This window comes from Jaculus jaculus, chromosome 10 (genome assembly GCF_020740685.1).
Source record: "Jaculus jaculus isolate mJacJac1 chromosome 10, mJacJac1.mat.Y.cur, whole genome shotgun sequence".
Taxonomy (NCBI): Eukaryota; Metazoa; Chordata; class Mammalia; order Rodentia; family Dipodidae; genus Jaculus; species Jaculus jaculus.
Genome location: NC_059111.1, coordinates 101,592,107 through 101,612,265, shown reverse-complemented (window position 1 = coordinate 101,612,265; position 20,159 = coordinate 101,592,107). Strand labels below are relative to the sequence as shown.

Here is a 20,159-nt window from a genome sequence, read left to right as displayed (position 1 = left end):
GATGGAGGCCCTGGCGTGCACATTTTCTCTCTCTCTCTAATAAATACAAATAAAATATTTTTTAAACAAAGCATATTAAGAGTTTGGCAAGGTGGCATGCACCTTTAATCCCAGAACTCAGGAGGTTGAAGTAGGAGGGTCACTGTGAGTTCGAGGCCACCCTGAGACTACATAATGAATTCCAGGTTGACCTGGGCTAGAGTGAGACCCTACCTCGTAAAACAAAAGAGAAAGAGAGAGGGAGAGAGAGAGAGGGAGGGAGAGAGAGAGAGAAGCGTCTTATGGAGCTAGAAAGATGGCTTAGCAGTTAAGACGTTTGCCTGCAAAGCAAAAGGATCCAGGTTCAATCCTCCAGGTCCCATATAAGCCAGATGCACATGGTGGCACATCCATCTGGATTACGTTTTCAGTGGCTAGAGACCCTGGCACACCCATTCTCTCTCTCTCTGTCTCTCTCTCTCTGTCTCTAATAAATAAATTAATTAAATTAATCTTTTTCTTAAAGTGTATTAGGCTGGGCGTGGTGGCACAAGCCTTTAATCCCAGCACTCAGGAGACAGGGATAGGAGGATCACCATGAGTTCGAGGCCACCCTGAGACTACATAGTGAATTCCAGGTCAGCCTGGGCTAGAGTGAGACCCTACCTCAAAAAACCAAAACATAAAAAAATTGCACCCATTCTCTTCCCTCCCCTTGTTAACTAACTAACTAAATAAAATATTGGGCTGGAGAGATGGCTTTGCAAGCTAGTGCCTTTAACTCTGAGCCATCTCACCAGCATTACACCATTTTATTGGGAGGGGGGTTCAAGGTAGGGTCTCACTCTAGTCCAGGCTGACCTGGAATTCACTATGTAATCTCAGGGTGGCCTCGAACTCATGGCAATCCACCTGCCTCTGCCGCCCAAGTGCTGGGATAAAAGGCGTGTGCCACCATGCCCGGCTCACATCTTTTTTAAAAACATATTTTATTTTTATTGATTCATTTGAGAGAGAGAGTTACAAAAATAGGCAGGTAGAGAGAGAGAGAGAGAGAATGGGCGCATCGGGGCCTCTAGCCACTGCAAACGAACTCCAGATGTGTGCGCCCCCTTGTACATCTGGCTTACGTGGGTCCTGGGGAGTTGAACCAGGGTCCTTTGGTTTTGCAGGCAAGTGCCTTAACTGCTAAGCCATCTCTCTAGCAGCCCCCCCCACACGCACACCTTCTATAAATAAAATAGAAATGAGCTGAACGTGGTAGCACACACCTTTAATCCCAGTATTTGGGAGGCAATGATAGGAGGGTCTCCAAGAATTTGAAGCCACCCTGAGACTGCATAGTGAAATCCACGTCAGCCTGGACTAAAGCAAGACCCTGCCACAAAAAAAAAAAAAAAAATAGAAAAAACAAACAAACAGGGATTGAGAGATGAGATGCCTCTGCCATTAAGGCACTCACCTGCAAACCCTAACTACCTCAGTTCAGTTCCCTAATACCCATTTAGGCCAGATACACAAGGTGGCGCATGCATCTGGAGTTTATTTGCAAAGGCCCGTGTTCTTTCCCTTTCTCTTTCTGTCTCTCATAAATAAATATAATACTTTAAAAAGAAAAAAATCAGAAATGAGGTCAGAGACGGTGGCTCATAACTGCAGTCATCCCACAACTCAGAGCTGAGTCAAGATCACTAAAAGTTTAAGGGTAGCCTGGGCTACATAGTGAGTTCCAAACCAGCCTTGGCTACCAAGTGAGACCCTGTTTCAGAAAACACACAACCAAATTACTTCAGTGGTAGAAATGTTTCCAAAAGAAAATACCTAAGGAAAAGATATATTCTGTGAACCAACCTCAAATAATCCAAATTTTTACATATATTTTTTTTTTCCTTTTATATTGTACAACTCAGGAAGTCCTATGAGTTTGAAGACTTACTGCAGTCTTCCTCCGAGAACAACAGGGTGGATTGGTATGCGCAGACCAGGCTGGGGCTCACACGCACTTTATCAGAGGAGAACGTCTATGAAGACATTCTAGGTAAGAGACCAAAAGGGCTGTCTGTGTAGGTGGTGTATGCCTAACTGTGAGAAGGACAGAGAGGAAACGGGCTCACTCCTTGGAACACACAAACACTCAAAGACGCATGTGTAGCTTACGAAACGAAAGATTAGGCTGGGACAGTGGACCCGGGTGGGATAATGAGAACAAGGGGCTGGAAAGAGAGAGGAAGGGCCAACAATGAACAGCTCAGGAGGCAAAGCAGGAGACCGGGAAATATGAAGCCTTGGGCTGGAGAGATGGCTTAGTCTTAAGGTGCTTGCTTGCAAAGCCAAAGGACCCAGGCTCAATTCCCTAGTACCCACGTAAGCCAGATGCCCAAGGTGGTGCGTGTGTCTAAAGTTTGTCTGTAGCTGCTGAAGGTCCTGGCATACCCATCCTCCATTCCTGCCCCCCCCCCCCGTCTCTCTCAAATAAATAAATTTAAAAGTTTTTTTTTCAATAAAAAGGTAACTGCTTCTATGAAAGAAAGAAGAAAGAAACAGAGGGAGGGAGGAAGGAAAGGAAGGAAGAAAACAAAAAAGAAATATGAAGCCTGGATCTCAAGGTCCAGGACAGAGGCTGGGGATGTGGCCCAGTTTATAGAGTGTTTGCGTAGCATACCCATGTACCAAGCCCTGATCTGAGTTCAATCCTAGTATGGCATAAAACTGGGTGTAGTGATGCATCCTGCAACCCCAGCCCTCAGGAGATGGATGTAGGAAGATCAGGAGTTCAAGGCCATCTTCAGTACTTAGAGAGCTCAAGGCCATCCTGGGCTTCATGAGGCCCTGCCACCCCACCCCCCCCGCCAAAAAAAGGATAAAATCTTGACCATGCCACTTGTAGCTGAGTGGTGTTGAGCTGGTAAGCAGAGGTCTCAGAACTTGGGTTCTCTGTATGGTGAGGGCGATGCCAGCTCCCTTGCAGGTGGTTTAGGAACTGGAGTCAGTGCGAAAGATGTGGCTTCTGACAGCTGCTCCCTCCACGCAGGCTACCGAGCGAACGAACGTTCTGGAGGCCAGCGTGCTTTAGATACCGTAGGGATGAGGCGCTAACGGCCCTGCAGCACAGACTAAATGAATGTCTGTGGCTAGAAGAGGAACCTTGACCGAGGTCTAAAGCCTCCTCAGATTCCAAAGTAGAGCCCAGATCCAGAGTTTGTGAGTTCAGCAATCTTTGGGGAAGAGCTCAGTTTCCATGAGCTGTGAGCTCAGACAGGTGTGTTCATGTGGCGGGCAAGGAGGACAGATGCATGCGGCTAGGCATGGGATCAGCAGTACCAAAAATGGAGGCAGTCCAATCCACTCAGCTGAGCTATGCGAGTTGCATTGTCAGTCCGAGTTCCCGCCCATATAACTCAAGTTGGGGAGGGAATCTGTGACTTCCAGTGACCAGGACTGGACCTGCTGTTTCTCAGCAGGCTTCCCATGGTCCCCAGGTTGGCTGCCTCCAGCTAGCTCCCTAGTATCCGTGGCTTCTACTGGGTCCTGCAAGTCCCAGCAAAGGTGGTGAAGTGCATTCTGGCCAGACCAGCTCACATCCCTTGTTTGCTCTCAGAGCTCACGAGTCTAAAGTTACCACTGAGGCAGGAACCGGGGCCCCTCACAGTGGCTGGAGCCCTGAGCCAGGGAGTTACCCCAGCGAAAATCTGATCCGCTACCAAGAGGAAGGGAGATGGCAAGCAAAACAGCAGACAGCTCTCAAGGACTGACGTGGGGAGACCAAGATGGTAATAGCCCCAAGTGTTCCAATACGGACGGCTTTCCAAGTTCCTGACCCATTGCTTTTGACCGCAGATCCGCCAGTGAAGGAAAACCCTTATGAGGACATCGAGTTACATGGCCGCTGCTTGGGCAAGAAGTGTGCCTTGACCTTTCCTGGGTCCCCCACCTCTTCCATCCCTGACACCCCCTCCAAGGTATGAGCATCAAGCACTCTGGAGGTACAGAGTCTTGGATCTGTCCGTCTACTACCTGACGCACCTCCCACCTCTGGCGCTCCTGAAACTGGCCTGCTCCACAGTTCTTCCTAAATGGCCATAGAGCTTCCAGCTCAGACTTAAACTCAGTCACTAAAACGCAGTGCATCCAAATGGGACAGCTACTAAAAAGAGGGTATCCTGAGCTGGGTGGGTGGCATCCATCTAGTAATCCCAACACTTGGGAGCCAGAGGTAGGAGGATTGCTGTAAATTCAAGGATAGACTGATTTAGATAATAGTAAGTTCCAGGGCAGCCAGAGCTCTCAGAGGGAGCGAGGGGGTGGAGGGAAGGGTGCTGATTTAGAACAAACTGAGTTATGTCTAAAAAGCAGATGGAAAACAAGATTTGTTTTTCAGTGAAAGATATATAAATATATACCTCCCAAGTGCTGAGATTAAATGTGTACACCACCATGCCCTACTAAGATATTTGTTTTGATTACGAGTCTTTTTTATAGCATGCTACCATTTGTATAACCAATTAATTTATTAGTTAATTAGTTAATTAGTTAATCAATTAATTTGAGAGGAAGGAAGGGAGGGAAGGAGAGAGGGAAGGTACAACAGAGCCTCCAGCCACTGCAAATGAACTACAGATGCAGGAGCCACCTTGTGTATCTGGCTTTACATGGATACTGGGGAAATCGAACCAGGATCCTTAGGCTTCGCAGGCAAGCGCCTTAACCATTAAGCCATTTCCCCAGCCCCCTGAGTTCACATTCTTGAACCTAACATTAACAATCTCTCATAATTGATCCCTTACTTCTATGACTGCCTACTGTCTCACAGCTCCAATATGCAAGTGCTCCCCACCTGCAGAGTTTACTAAATTACCCCTCCCTTTTTTTGCGAGGTAGGGTCTCACTCTAGCTCAGGCTGACCTGGAATTCACTATGCAGTCTCAGGGTGGCCTCGAACTCAAGGCGATCCTCCTACCTCTGCCTCCTGAGTACTGGGATTAAAGGCGTGCGCCACTATGCCCAGCCCTAAATTACCCCTTTGATCAGTAAACTTACCCTAAAGAGCCAGAGTAAACAGGTTTCTGTGGGGCCTGTGGTCTCAACGTGGCCATAGTAGTGTAGCCATAGACTGAACACATGTAAACAAATGAGTGGCTGTATTTCAGTAAGACTTCATGAATGGAACCAAACAAAAAGACCCAGGTTCTATATATAAAGCCAGATGCACATGGTGGCACACGTGTTTGGAGTTCGTTTGCAGTAGCAAGAGGCCCTGGCATGCCCACTCTTTATCTATCTCCCTCTCTCTCTCAAATAAATAAAATATTAAAACAAAGCTGGGCATGGTGGCACACATCTTTAATCCCAGCACTGGGGAGGCAGACGTAGGAGGATCACCATGAGTTTGAGGCCACCCTGAGGCTACATAGAGAATTACAGATCATAGCCGGGCGTGGTGGCTCATGCCTTTAATCCCAGCACTCGGGAGGCAGAGGGAGGAGGATTGCCATGAGTTCGAGGCCACCCTGAGACTGCATAGTGAATTCCAGGTCAGCCTGGGCTAGAGTGAAACCCTACCTTGAAAAACCAAAAAAAAAAAAAAAAAAAAAAAAAGAATTCCAGATCAGCCTGGGATAGAACAAGACCGTACCTCGAAAAAGATAGAAAAGTTCCTGCGGGTCTCTGTGCCACAGAGGTTTGGAAGGTATGGAATGGCGTCTGGCGACACGTACCTGGAGAGAAGAGAGCTCCTTCTCGGAAGCTTGCGGGCTGTGTTCACAGGCCTAACATCTGTCCCCTGCCTCCTCTGCACATCTGCTCCTCTCTAAGGGCAGGCTGTCCAGCTGGCTCTCCCTCTCCACTGGGACCGGAGCTAATGAAATGAACATTCCCCAAGATGGCTTAGGGCCTTTCTGACGGCCGGCAGGGGACATTGTTTTCAGCTACTTTGAAGGTCCCAGATGCCGCCTACTCCATGAATCTCAATGAATCACTGATGAGCTAAATAGAGGAAGTGGTGAAGTGTGCAGCCATCCATCAGACTGGGGGCTCAAACCAGACCCCCAGATGTGAAAGAGCAGAGGAACAGACGAGCGTAGGCCCAGGGCTCCGGCGATGGCCCGCCCAGGCCCACGCAGCCCATGACTGTCGGGAGCCACCAGACAGGCGCGTGGTCAACCAGTTCTGCTCTTCAGCTGCATGGGACAGCAAGCTTTGGTTGGCATCACCAGTAACCTAGCTGGGCTGTTCTGGTGGCAGACACTACAGGTTTCCCAGGCCCAGTAGGAGCAGGAAGGGCTGCCTACTGGGAACCTGTGTGAACATAACTCCTTGTACTGTGACAGCTTCTCTCTCTGTGTGTGTGTCTCTCTCTCTCTTTTCCGAGGTAGGGTTTCACCCTAGCCCAGGCTGACCTGGAATTCACTGTGTAGACTCAGAATAGCTTCGCATACGTGGTGATCCTCCTGCCTCTGCCTCCCTAGTACTGATTAAAGATTAAAGGCATGCACCACCACACCCAGCTTTTTTTTTTCTTTCCCAGCAATGGGGATTAAATGCAGGGCCCCTGTGTGTGATAGGCAAGCACTCTATCCCCAGCCCTTCTTTCTTTTGCTAAGTCAGGCTATCCACTATAGGAAAGGGTGTTCCTAAATGCTGGATGTATCCATTTGCCAGTGAGAACACAAGCATGTTTCCAAAGCAAATAGAAACTGCTAATTATTGGTTATCATGCATTACTCCCCAACAACAGTCTTTTCCATATGAAAGGAGTTGATTGCCTCAGGCAAGTGCCAGGAACATTAATGTGAGTCTGTGAGCACAGTCTTCATGAATATGTCCCCAGCTCTTCTGAAAGACTGTGGCTCGAAGCTTTCCTCTCTGACACCAAGTCAGAAGGCAGTCTCATGTAGACTCACCCCTCCCACCCACCAGCAGATGCTGACCCCGGGCAGCAAACAGGAAGATACCTGCATTTTTCAGGCTGGAAACAACTATTTTAGGGGGGATGGTTTTCAAGGTAGGGTCTTGCTCTAGCCCAGGCTGGCCTCAAACTCTTGGCAAAATCTCCTACCTCGGCCTCCCAAGTGCTGGGATTAAAGGTATACGCCACCACACTCAGCTATTTTTTTTTTAAATAAATCCCTTTCTGTTTTTCTTTAAATTAAAATTATTTATTTATTTATTTATTTATTTTGGTTTTTTGAGATAGGGTCTCACTCTAGCCCAGGCTGACCTGGAATTCACTATGTAGTCTCAGGGTGGCCTCGAACTCAAGGCCATCCTACCTCTGCCTCCCGAGTGCTGGGATTAAAGGCGTGCGCCACCATGCCCAGCAATATTTTATTTTTTATTTATTTATTTGAGAGAGAGAAAGACACAGGGAGAGAGAGAGAGAATGGCCTCCAGGCACTGCAAACGAACTGCAATTTTTGCACCTGGTTTACGTGGGTCCTGGGGAATCGAACTTTGCAGGCAAGTGCCTTAACCTCTATGCCGTCTCTCCAGCCCATTCAATTGTTTGTTTGTTTGTTTGTTTGTTTGTTTTTTAATTTTTATTAACATTTTCCATGATTATAAAATATATCCCATGGTAATTCCCTCCCTCCCCACCCCCACACTTTCCCATTTTGTTTGTTTATTTTTGAAGCAGGGTCTCACTGTGTAGCCCTTGCTGGCCTGGAACTTGATGTGTATGTAGCTAGGATCCAGCTGAAGATCTCCCTGCCTTAGCCTCCCCAGCACTGGGTCTGGAAGGAGATGTTTTAAGACATAACCCAACTTAGATTACCTCGATTAAGACGTCACAATGCACTGTACAATTTGACGTGAACCTAAGGCCGGACAGATAGAGGGAAAATTATGGAATTCGAGGAGGCAAAGGATCCTCTTACCAGTTGAGAAGCAAAAATTCTAGCACAAATAACACTTGCCTAAGACCTTTGTCCTTTGCCATCTATAAATCTACAATTTTCTGAGAATCTCACCAGAAGCCCTTTGGAAAACCCTTGTGGCTCCTGGTTTCATCTTATCCAATTGTTACCCCATCCAAGGCCTCTTGAGAGCCGTCCTACATCCTCACTTATCAAAGAGAGAGGGAAAGAAGTTTAGAAAGAAAAGTTTCTTAGCAACCCTTTGAGCTGTAACTCGAGTTACCAAAGTGGTATATATGGCGAGTGGTAGCGTAATTGTGACTGTCACTTGAGAACACAGTACGCACACTGGGCATGTCATACTCTTTGCAGCTCTCAGAGAAGTCCTCACCCATGCTTGGAAAGAAGAAAAGGACGGAGGGAGGGAGGGAAGGCAGGCTTGCTTTGAATATATCTCACTTTCCCTTTGAGCACCTTTCTCTTAACTCTTGTGCTTAAGATCTATATGAACATTTTATTTATTTAGTTGAGAGAGAGTATAAGAACAGGCCAGGGCATCATACCACTGCAAATGAACCCCAGACTTATGCCACGCCACTCTCCTGCGTCTAGCTTTACATGAGTACTGGGGAATCAAATCTAGGCTAACAGGCTTTGCAAGCCAAGCGTCTTTAACTGCTGAGCCAACAGGCTTTGCAAGCCAAGCGTCTTTAACTGCTGAGCCATTTCCCTAGCCCAAAAGTATCTTTTGTTTTGTTTGTCTGCTTTGTTTTTTCGAGGTAGGGTTTCACTCTAGCTCAGGCTGACCTGGAATTTACTAGGTAGTCTCAGGCAGGCCTCGAACTCACAGCAGTCCTACTACCCCTGCCTCCCAAGTGCTGGGATTAAGTGCGTGCGCCACCACACCCGGTGTAAAGGATTTTTTTTTTTTTTTTTTTAGGGTATGGCTGTAGTCCAAGATGACCTAGAACTCACTGCAAGGTCCCAGGCTGACCTTGAACTCACAGGGATCCTTGTATCTCTGCCACCTGAGTGCTGGGATTAAGGGTGTGTACCACCATAAGTACGGGTGTGCTATGGTCTCTTGCCACACTGGAAGCATGGTGACTAAGCCCTGCTTTACATGAATGCTTGGGAATTATACCCAACTTTGCAAGTAAGTGCTTTTAACCACTGAGCCATTTCCCTAGCGCCATACTAGTATATTGTTAACAAAACTCTCAGTCAAGCCTGATAAAATGGTTCACACCTTTAATACCAGAACTTGGGAGACTTGAGGTAAGGGTATCATTGTGAGTTCAAGACCAACTTAGCCTACAGAGTAATTTCCAGGTCAGCTTGAACTAAAGTGAAACCCTGCCTCAATCTCCCCAGCCCCCCCCAAAAAAAAAACCAGGACTGGAAACATGGCTTAGCGGTTAAGGTGCTTGCCTACAAAGCCAAAGGACCCAGGTTCAACTCCCCAGGACCCACAAAAGCCAGATGTACAAGGAGGTGCCATGTTTTGATTTCTTCTCAGATCTTTTCAATAAGTCTGTAAGCAAGCTGGGCATGGTGGCGCACGCCTTTAATCCCAGCACCCGGGAGGCAGAGGTAGGTGGATCACCATGAGTTCGAGGCTACCTTGAGACTACATAGTGAATTCCAGGTCAGCCTGAACTAGAGGGAGACCCTACCTCGAAAAAAAAAAAATCTGTAATCTGTAAGCAAATACTGGGACAATCAAAAGCTCTTAGGAAAGCAGATACCTACTGGTTGTCAACATTTTTTTTTACATTTTTATTTTTATTTATTTATTTATTTGGTAGAGAGACAGAGAGAGAGAATGGGCGTGCCAGGGCCTCCAGCCACTGCAAACAAACTCCAGGTGTGTGCACCCCCCCCCCATGCATCTAGCTAACGTGGGTCCTGGGGAACTGAACCTTGGTCCTTTGGTTTCACAGGCAAGCATCTTAACCGCTAAGCCATCCTTCCAACCCGATTGCCAACACTTTAAAATTTTTTTAAAATTTAAGCCGGGCGTGGTGGCGCACGCCTTTAATCCCAGCACTCGGGAGGCAGAGGTAGGAGGATCGCCATGAGTTCAAGGCCACCCTGAGACTACAGAGTTAATTCCAGGTCAGCCTGGACCAGAGTGAGACCCTACCTCAAAAAACAAAAAAAAAAAAAAAAAAAAAATTTAAAATTTATTTGCAAGAAAAAAAAAACTAGGCATGGTGACACACACCTTTAATCCTATCACTTGGGAGGCAGAGGTAGTATCACCATGAGTTCAAGGCCACCCTGAGACTACATAGATAATTCCAGATCAGCCTGGGCTAGAGCAAGACTCTACCTTGTAAAACCAAAATATAAATTATTTGTGAGACAGAGAGAAAAAGATATATATATGGAAAGAGAGAGAAAGAATGGACAATGGACATGGCAGGACATCTAGCCACTGCAAACAAATTCCAGACATATGCACCACCTTGTGCATCTGGTTTACATGGGTCTTGGGAAATCGAGCCAGGGTCCTTTGGCTTTGCAGGCAAGTGCCTTAACTGCTAAGCCATTTCTCCAGCCCAGTTGCCAACAATTTGATAGGAGATTGCAATGCAGTGAAAGCATTGCCTTGGGGTTTGTTTATTTATTTATTGGAAATATTTTATTTATTTGCAAAGAGAGGGAGAGAGAGAGAATGGCCACACCAGATTCTCTTGCCACTACAAACAAGCTTCATATCCATATACCACTTTGTGCATCTGGCTTTACATGAGTACCAAGTCTGGGTGGGCCATCAGGCTTTGCAAGCAAGTGCCTTTAACAACTGAGCCATCTCTCAGCCTTTCCTTGGGTTTTATTGCCAGTGAAATCAGACTATGAAGAAGGTTTCTTTTAAGCCAGGCATAGTGGCTCAGGTCTGTAATCCTAGCATTTGGAAAGGGTAAACAGGAAGATCAGGCATAGAAAGGCCAGCTTCTGCTACATAGTGAGTTCAAGGCCAGCCTGGAGCACTTGAAATCTTGTCTCTAAACACTTAAAAAAAAAAAACACAAAAAACTGGCTGGCTGGGCGTGGTGGCATATGCCTTTAAGCCAAGCACTCGGGAGGCAGAGGTAGGAGGATCGCATGAGTTCAAGATCACCCTGAGACTATATAGTGAATTTCAGGTCAGCCTGGGCTAGAGTGAGACCTTACCTCAAAGAACCAAAAAAAAAAAAAAAAAGAAAGAGAGAAGGGAAGAAAGAAATGGCTGAAGGGATGGCTTAGTGGTTAAGGCATTTGCCTTTAAAGCCAAAGGACCCCAGTTTGATTCCCCAGGACCCACATAAGCCAGATGCACAAGGTGGTGGAGCATGCATCTAGAGATCATTTGCAGTGGCTGGAGGCCCTGTCATACCCATTATCTCTCTCTCTCTCTCTGTATGTGTCTCGAATAAATAAATAAACTGGTAAAAAGAAAGGAAGGTAGAGTTAGGAAAATTTTTGTGTGTGACAATATGATTAAGATGCCTACATTAGTGGCACAAGTGTCTAGCATTTGCATTGGCAAGACCTGAAGTGCCCATATACACATACATGCAAATACATAAAAATTAAAAAGGGGGAAAAAATGCCCCTAGTGACCACACCCCGTCAGCTTTTCCACTGCGGAAAGCTTTCTGTACTAAGCATTTTCTTTCTCTGCACAGACCTATGAGGAAACAATGGAGGTAGCCGCTGGGCAGACTAAGAATCTTTATTCCCAGAAATCTTGAAAAAGAAAAGTTTCTGAAGTCATTATTGCATACTACTTGGAACTAAGCAAGACTGGAAAATTCACTGGAACAAAATGGGCCTGTTTTATGGGGGTTTAAGATATGACAAATGTGGCCTTGTAAGTTGATTGCGAGAGAAAAAGACTCCCTCATTCATTGAATGGAATAGGCATAAGTTGGCTTGGAGGGAAGTGAGTTATATTAGCATACCATAAAATAATTACTGATGGGTCGGTGAATAAAATACATTCAGAACCAGCCAAGAAAAGCCAGAAGAGCGGGATGAGGCAGAAGGATCACCGTGAGTTGCAGGCCATCCTGGTTCTACAGAGCGAGTTCCAGGTCAGCCTGGGCTAGAGTGACACCTTACCTTGGGGGGTGGGGGGAGGAGAGAGAGAGAAAAGCCAGAAGGAAGTAGAATTTATTATCAAAACTCAAAAAAGAGACTTTTCTAGGTGAAAAATGAGGATTTGGGGCTGAGGGTGTAAACTTAGTCGGTAGAGTGCTCTCTAGCATGCGTGAGGTTCTGGGTTGAGTCAGCTTCACATGGTGGTCTGACTGTGATCCCAGCACTCAACAGGTAGAAACAGGAAGATCAGAAGTTCAAGGTTGCACACGCCTTTAATCCCAGCACTCGGGAGGCAGAGGTAGGTCACCGTGAGTTCGAGGCCACCCTGAGACTCCATAGTGAATTCCAGGTCAGTCTGAGCTAGACTGAGACCCTACCTCGAAAAAACCGGGGGGGGGGGGCTGGAGGGATGGCTTAGTGGTTAAGGAGTTTGCCTGCAAAGCCAAAGGACCCAGGTTCGATTCCCCAGGACCCACATAAGCCAGATGCACAAGGGGGCACATATGTTTGGAGTTCATTTGCAGTGGCTGTAGGCCCTAGCGCACCCATTCTCTCTCTCTCCCTCTTTCTCTGTCAAATAAATAAGTAAATAAAAACAAAATACTAAAAAAAAAATTTCAAAGTCATCCTTGAATACATACCAAATTAGGCTACATGAGAGCCTGTCCAAAAAAAAAAAAAAACGATAGATGAATGACAAAGAAAAAGATGAGTAGATTAACATGTGAAAAAGCTATATGGTGCTAAAGTTGTAGCTCAGTGGGCAAGCACTTACCTAGCATGCCCAAGACCCTGGGGGCTGCCCTTAGTACCACACACACACACACACACACACACACACACACACACACTATTCTTCATAGCCGAAGTACAAATATACATGAGCCACCTTGTAAAAGCTCACTTGGAACAAAATTGACAAATGGGGGCGCTGGAGAGATAGCTTAGCAGTTAAGGCGTTTGCCTGCAAAGCCAAAGGACCTCAGTTTGATTCCCCAGGACCCACATAAGCCAGATGCACAAATATAAAGTTCTTTTTTAAAAAACCTGACACATGGTTAATATGTGTTTTGTTATTTTTATTTATTTATTTGCAAGCAAAGAGAGATAAAGAGATGGGGAGAAAGGGTGCACCAGGGCCGCTAGCCACTGCAAACTCCACATGCATGCATCTGGCTTACATGGGTACTGGGGAATTGAACCTGGGTTGTTAGGCTTTGCAGGCAAGTGTCTTAACCACTGAGCCATCTCTCTAGCCCCTAGTCTATGTTCTATATAAAGTTCATCCAAGATGCTAAGAGCCTAGAAGACCCTAAAAGGTAAACAAGCAAACACATGAAAGAGAAACAGCATTAATTATGACAAGTCTCAGTGTTTTGAGAAGGAAGCAAACAACATGCCCAGTGTCACTGACTATCAAGCCCACTTCAGGATGCCCCATATAACTTTATCACATATCACTCCTCCATTAATTGTACGAGGTGGTTCACCAATCACACAGTCTCATAAAATGTGAGTTAAGTAAGTTAAGGCCTGCGAAGCCTAAGGACCCAGGTTCGATTCTCCAGGTCCCACAAATGCCAGATACGCATGGTAGCACATGCCCTGGTGTGCCCATTCTCTCTCTGTCTAATAAATAAATCAAAAATAAAATCTTTAAAAACATTTAAGTTCACTTTGTGCATCTGGCTTAGGTGGGCCCTGGGGTCCTTTGGCTTTGTATGCAAGCACCTAAACCCTGGCCCCAAAAAGTGAGTTCACAGGTCTGTGATCCCAGCATTGGGAGGGGGAGCTGGGAAGATCAGGCATTCAAGGCCAGCTTCTGATACACAGCAAGTTAGAAACCCACCTGGAATGCTTGAGACCCTGTCTCAAAAAAAAAAAAAACAAAAAACAAAAAACAGAAGGGCTGGAGAGATGGCTTAGCAGTTAAGGCACTTGCCTGCAAACTCTTTTTTTTTTTTTTTTTTTTTTGGTTTTTCAAGGTAGGGTCTCACTCTGGTCCAGGCTGACCTGGAATTAACTCTGTCATCTCAGGGTGACCTTGAACTCATGGCAATCCTCCTACCTTTGCCTCCCGAGTGCTGGGATTAAAGGCGTGCACCACCACGCCCGGCTCTACAAACTCTTAAGGACCCAGCTTCGATTCCCTAAGACCCCATAAACTGCATGCAGCATAAGGTGATGCATACGTCTCAAGTTCGTTTACAATGGCTAGAGGCCCTGACATGCCCATCCTCCCTATCTGCCTCTCTCTCTCTCTCCACCTCTCTTTCTCCAATAAAAAAATAAATGTTTTTTTAAAAACTTAAAAAAAGAAACCGGGCGTGGTGGTGCACGCCTTTAATCCCAGCAGTCAGGAGGCAGAGGTAGGAGGATCACCAGGAGTTTGAGGCCACCCTGAGACTCCATAGTGAATTCCAGGTCAGCCTGGGCTAGAGTGAGACCCTACCTCAAAAAAACAACAAAACTTAAAAAAAGAAAAAGAGGAAGAAGGGAGAATAAAGAAAGAAGAATGCTAAAAGTGCTATTAGAAAACATGCAGTTAAGTGGAGCTGAGCGTGGTGGTGCATGCCTTTAATCCCAGCGCTCAGGGGTCAGAGGTAGGAGGATGGCCATGAGTTCGAGGTTACCTTGGGCTAGAGCAAGACTATACCTTGAAAAACAAAATACATGTAGTTAAGTGGTTCTTTTTTATATGATTTCAAATTTAAGTAAACCAAAGCATGGTGGTGCACACCTTTAATCCCAGCACTCAGGAGGCAGAGATAGGAGGATCGCTGTGAGTTCAAGACCAGCTTGAGACTACATAGTGAATTCCAGATCAGCCTGAGCTAGAGGGAGATCCTACCTCAAAACAAAACAAAGCAAAACTTAAGGAGTAGGGCTGAGGTGATGGCTCAGCAAGTAAAGGATCTGGCTTGCAAAACCTCACAGACTGGGTTCAGTTCTCCAGTCGCCAGGTAAAGCTGGATAAGCAAAGTGAAAGGGTCCGAGAAGCGCTTGAGAAAGACCCGGGACTCAAATATTATTCCGCAGAATGAACCAGCATGCAGGGGTCAACCATTCATACAAAAGGGCTACCGAAGAGCAGCACGCAGGCTCCTTTTAAATCCAGCTAATCCTCTGATGTGATTGGTTGGCAAGCATCAGTTACAGTTGTAGGAGGTCTCTGATTGGTTGGAGTAAAAGTGCAGGAAAGGGTCAGGTTTGGACATGTCTCCAGGAGCTGACTCAGCCCCCAGAGCACAACATGGTGGCTATCTTCCCCGGCCACATGTCGGGGTCACTGTTGATTCACCACAGCCCGTCCTTTGCTCGTGGTTTTCCCCAGACATCTTGCCTACCTCTCAGGGAAACTGAAACTTAGGCCTAGTTGGGGTGGCACCTTACTGAAGCCTGTCATGGCGTCAGCTTGGTTCTTTCAGTGGCACATGCATCTGGAATTTGCTTGCAGTGGCAAGAGGCCCTGGCATGCCTGTGCTCTCATTCCCTGTCAAATAAATAAAGTAATAATACTTTTTTTTTTTTAATTTAAGGAATAGGAAAGGCATAGGATGAAAATGTTCAACTGCCTTTATCTTTCTCTCCCCTGCCAACCAGTCACTGAGCATTAATTTTCTTTTTTTCTTCATTTAGTTGGTTGCTTTTTTTTTTTTTTTTTTTTTTTGAGGTGGGGTGGTTTTTTGAGGTAGGGTCTCACTGTGGCCCAAGCTGACCTGGAATTCAGTATGTAATCTCAGGGTGGGCTCAAGTCACAGTGACCCTCCTACCTCTGCCTCCCATGTGCTGGGATTAAAGACATGCGCCACCACGCCTGGCTTGATTTTGGTTTCTTGAGACAAGGTGTCCCTGTGTAGCCCAGGCTGGCCTGGGACTTGCGCCAGTCCTCCTGCCTTAGCTTCTCAGGTGTTAGAAACAGCACGAGCCATAACGCCCAGCTGAGCTAATTCTTGCTCTATGCAGAACTGTTCAATGCATATACCAGCCAACATGGGGGTTCTGCCAGCTCCTAAGTATATCCATCCCAGTTATGCACGCTAGGACTGGGAATCACTGGATGAGCTCGGGGACCCACTGAACCCACTGTCAGCCTAACAGTTGCCAAAACGCCATTGATCACCCGACGTCCTGACATTTGGCTAACCTTTGTTTTGTTTTATGTTAGAGAGAGAGAAAGAATTAAAAAAAAAAAAAAAAGGAATTGGCTTCTGCCACTACAATCGAACTTCACACTACCTAGTGGGCATATGAAACCTTGCACTTGCCTCACCTTTGTGCATCTGGCTTATGTGGGATCTGCAGAGTCAAACATGGGTCCTGAGGCTGCACAGGCAAGCGCCTTAACTGCTAAGCCATCTCTCCAGCCTTTATTTATTTACTTATTTGAGAGAGAAAGGCAGGTAGTGAGGAAATGGGCACTCCAGGGCTTCTAGCCATTATAAATGAACTCCAGACACATGTGCCACCTTGTGCATCTGACTTATATGGGTACTGGGGAATTGAACCTGGATCCTTAGGCTTTATAGGCAAGTGCCTTAACTGCTAAGCCATCTCTCCATCTCATTTTTTTTAATACTTGCATAACAGTGCAGTATCTGGATATATCATATTTTATTTGATCAATCTCTTTCAATGGACATTTAAAAGCCAGGCATCATGGCACATGCCTTTAATCTTTAATCCCAGTACTCAGGAGGCAGAGGTATGTGGATCGTCATGAGTTCAAGGCCAATTTGGGACTACAAAGTGAGTCCCAGGTCAGCCTAGGCTAGAGTGAGACCCTGCCTCAGAAAAAAAAAAAAAACAAAAACAGACATTTAAGTTGTTTCCAATTTTGTGATGATAAGCCATTTCACAATGTACCGTATTCACTATAGAACATAACTTCCTAGTACAATATTGTGTTTCACAAATGCGAGTGTATCAGTAAGGGGCATTCCTAGAAGGGAGATTGCTGTGTCAAAGGGTATGTGCATTGTCATTTTGTGAGCTACTCTTTTACAGTCCGATTTTATTTATTTATTTTTTGGTTTTTCGAGGTAGGGTCTCACTCTGGTCCAGGCTGACCTGGAATTAACTAGGTACTCTCAGGGTGGCCACAAACTCATGGCGATCTTCCTACCTCGGCCTCCTATCGTCCCATTTTATATGGTGTATGGAAGTTAGAAGCAACTTTTTCCCTCACTTTTACCTACAGAATGATTTTTCTTTTTTAAAAAAATCATTTAACTATTTGAGAGAGAGAAAGAGGTAGATAGAGAATAGGCACACCAGGGCCTTCAGCTACTCTAAACCAACTCCACACACATGTGTCACCTTGTGCATCTGCCTTACATGGCTCCTGGGGAATTGAACCTGGGTCCTTTGTCGTCACAGGCAAACGTCTTAACCAAGCCATGTCTCCAGCCCTTAGCTACAGAATGAATTAGCATTTTTTTTTAACCTTTAGTAGTTTTTGAATGAAAAATGCTGCCTCAATAGAGTTTTAATTTTCTTTCTTTCTTTTTTTTTTTTTTTTGTTGTTGTTTTTTTTGTTTTTTTGTTTTTTCAAGGTAGGGTCTCATTCTGGTCCAGGCTGACCTGGAATTCACTATGTAGTCTCAGGGCGACCTCGAACTCTCGGCGATCCTCCTACCTCTGCCTTCTCTGCTGGGATTAAAGGCGTGCACCACCACGCCCGGCCTTAATTTTCTTTTTATCTATGGGTTAAGCTAAAAATTTTTCATGTATCTAAGAATCATTACATTTTCCTTCCTGTAAAATTTCCACTCTTTTGCCTGATTTTTGAGTTAGTTTTTTGTTGATTTTGTTAGTCTTTGTCCTATTAGCTTGTATGTATATCAAGAAAATGGTGGCACATGCCTTTAATCCCAGCACCTGGGAGGCAGTAGGAGGATCACCATGAGTTCGGGGCCACCCTGAGACTCCATAGTGAATTACAGGTCTGTATGGGCTAGAGTGAGACCCTACCTTGAAAAAACCTACTCCCCCAAAAAAGGATTGTTTTTTATGTTATGAATTGTAGTTTCTTTCCTTCTTTCTTTCCTTCTTTCTTTCTTTCTTTCTTTCTTTCTTTCTTTCTTTCTTTCTTTTCAGCCCTAGAGATTGAACCCAGGGCCTTGCCCATGCTAGGCGAGTGTTCTACCACTGAGCTACATCCCTAGCTGAGTTTTTTTTTTTTTTTTTTCTTTTGGTTTTTCGAGGTAGGGTCTCACTGTAGTCCAGGCTGACCTGGATTTCACTATGCAGTCTCACAGAGATGCTCCAACCTCTGCCTCCCAAGTGCTGGAATTACAGGCTTAAATTGTAAATGTTTTAACAATATATTTTTTTTTTTTCTTGTGGTTGTTGTTACTTACCTTTTGACTTTAAAGAGGTTTGTTTTAGAAATAAGATCCTGGGGACTGGGGAGATGGCTAAAGGCACTTGGCTTACAAAGCCTGCAGACACCGTTTTGATTCCCCAGTACCCATATGAGGACAGATGCACAAAGTGATACATGCATCTGGAGTTTGCAGTGGAGAGACCCTGGTGTGCCCATTTCTCTCTCTCTCTCTCTGCTTGCAAATAAATATTTAGAAATAAGATCCTGGGCTGGGTGCATAGCTCAGTAATAAGAGCACTTGCCTAGTGTTTCTGAGGCGGTAGGTTCAAATCCCAGCACTGAAAGAAAACAGGCACCCAAAGGGAGAGGTGAGATTCCTCATATAGCAGCCCTTGGCAAGCCAAGCCAAGGTCATAACTGGATGTAGGTCCCGTGATTCTAGCACATGACTTGGATTGTCAAAAAGCCTCATCTGTTGTTTGGGGGATTTTCTTCTTTTCTTTTGGCTTGTGCGTATGAGTGCGTGGTGTGTGTGTGAATGGTTCAAGCACAAGTGTGTGTAAGTGCATGCGCCCCGCGCATTTGTGTGAGAAGGGCCAGAGTTGAACGTGTCCCCTCTATCACTCCTCCACTTTCCTGTCTTGAGACAGCCCCTCGCCGAGTCTGGAGCTCTCCAGGGTGCTCTGATTTGGGGTTTTGTGTCATTGTTAGATCGCTGAGCGCCAGGGGTTGTCCTGTCCCCGCCCCTCAGGACTGGGGTTAGAGGCATGTGTGCCAACCCCTGACTCGTTTTTATTTATCTATTTATTTGCAAGCAGAGAGAGATAGAAGAGAGACAGATAAAGAATGGGCACGCCTCTAGCCACTGCAAACAAGCTCCGAACACATGTGCCCCTTGTGCATCTGGCTCACGTGGGTCCTAGAGAATCGAACCTGGGTCCTTTGGCTTCGCAGACAAGTGCCTGAGCCTTCACCACTAAGCCATCCCTCCAGCCCCTGTTTGTTTGTTTTTTAATTTTTTTGTTCATTTTTTATTAATTTATTTGAGAGTGACAGAGAGAGAGAAAGAGACAGAGAGAGAGAGATTGAGAAATGGCGCACCAGGGCTTCCAGCCACTGCAAACGAACTCCAGACGCGTGCGCCCTCTTGTGCATCTGGCTAACGTGGGACCTGGGGAACCGAGCCTCGAACCGGGGTCCTTAGGCTTCACAGGCAAGCGCTTAACCGCTAAGCCATCTCTCCAGCCCTGTTTGTTTGTTTTTAATGGATGCTGGGGATTAAGCAAAGGTCGTCATGCTTGTGTGGCAAGTGCTCTTACCTACTGAACTGTCTCCCTAGTCCCAGAAAGCCTCATTGGTAAAGCCAGGGGTTGTCTTTTGAGTCAGGATTACATGGACGCCGTTTGTCACATACACAATTGGATGTTAGGTGTTTGTTAAGCACTTAGTGTAGACAGACCCCAAGTACCCTGGAATTCCAGACCAGCCCTTACTCACTTCCACAGTGTCTTCCCACTGGGATCTCCTATCTAGTCCCCTTTGGGTGAACTCATTCCTGTTTTCTTCTTTCTCACACAGCAATCCTTGTCTAAACCTGCATTTTTCCGGCAAAATTCAGATAGGAGGAACTTCAAAGTGCTGGATGCCAGGAAGCTGAGTCGGGATGGAACTGGGTCCCCTTCCAAAACCAGCCCCCCCTCTACACCCAGCAGCCCTGATGACACTTTCTTTAACCTTGGAGACCTGCAGAATGGCAGGAGGAAGAAAAAGATCCCCAAGGTAATGCGTGCTGCAACTGATTTATTTTAATTTGGAGAGAGAGAGAGAATGGGTAGACCAGATCCTCTTGACACTTTGTGCATCTGGCTTTATGTAGGTACTAGGGAATTGAGCCCCGGCCATTAGGCTTT

General features: G+C 45.9%; 1 protein-coding gene across 6 annotated transcripts in view; it reads left to right on the top strand.

The window, feature by feature from the left end:
- The window catches only part of Dennd2a (DENN domain containing 2A), a 129,219-nt gene that overhangs the window by 61,576 nt on the left and 47,484 nt on the right, over positions 1-20,159 (top strand). For all 6 annotated transcript variants that reach the window (XM_045160718.1, XM_045160715.1, XM_045160714.1 and 3 more), the window contains 3 exons: positions 1,890-2,017; positions 3,817-3,938; positions 19,828-20,028. In XM_045160718.1, coding sequence (XP_045016653.1) covers positions 1,890-2,017; positions 3,817-3,938; positions 19,828-20,028 — 451 coding nt within the window. The remainder of the gene's footprint in view (positions 1-1,889; positions 2,018-3,816; positions 3,939-19,827; positions 20,029-20,159) is intronic.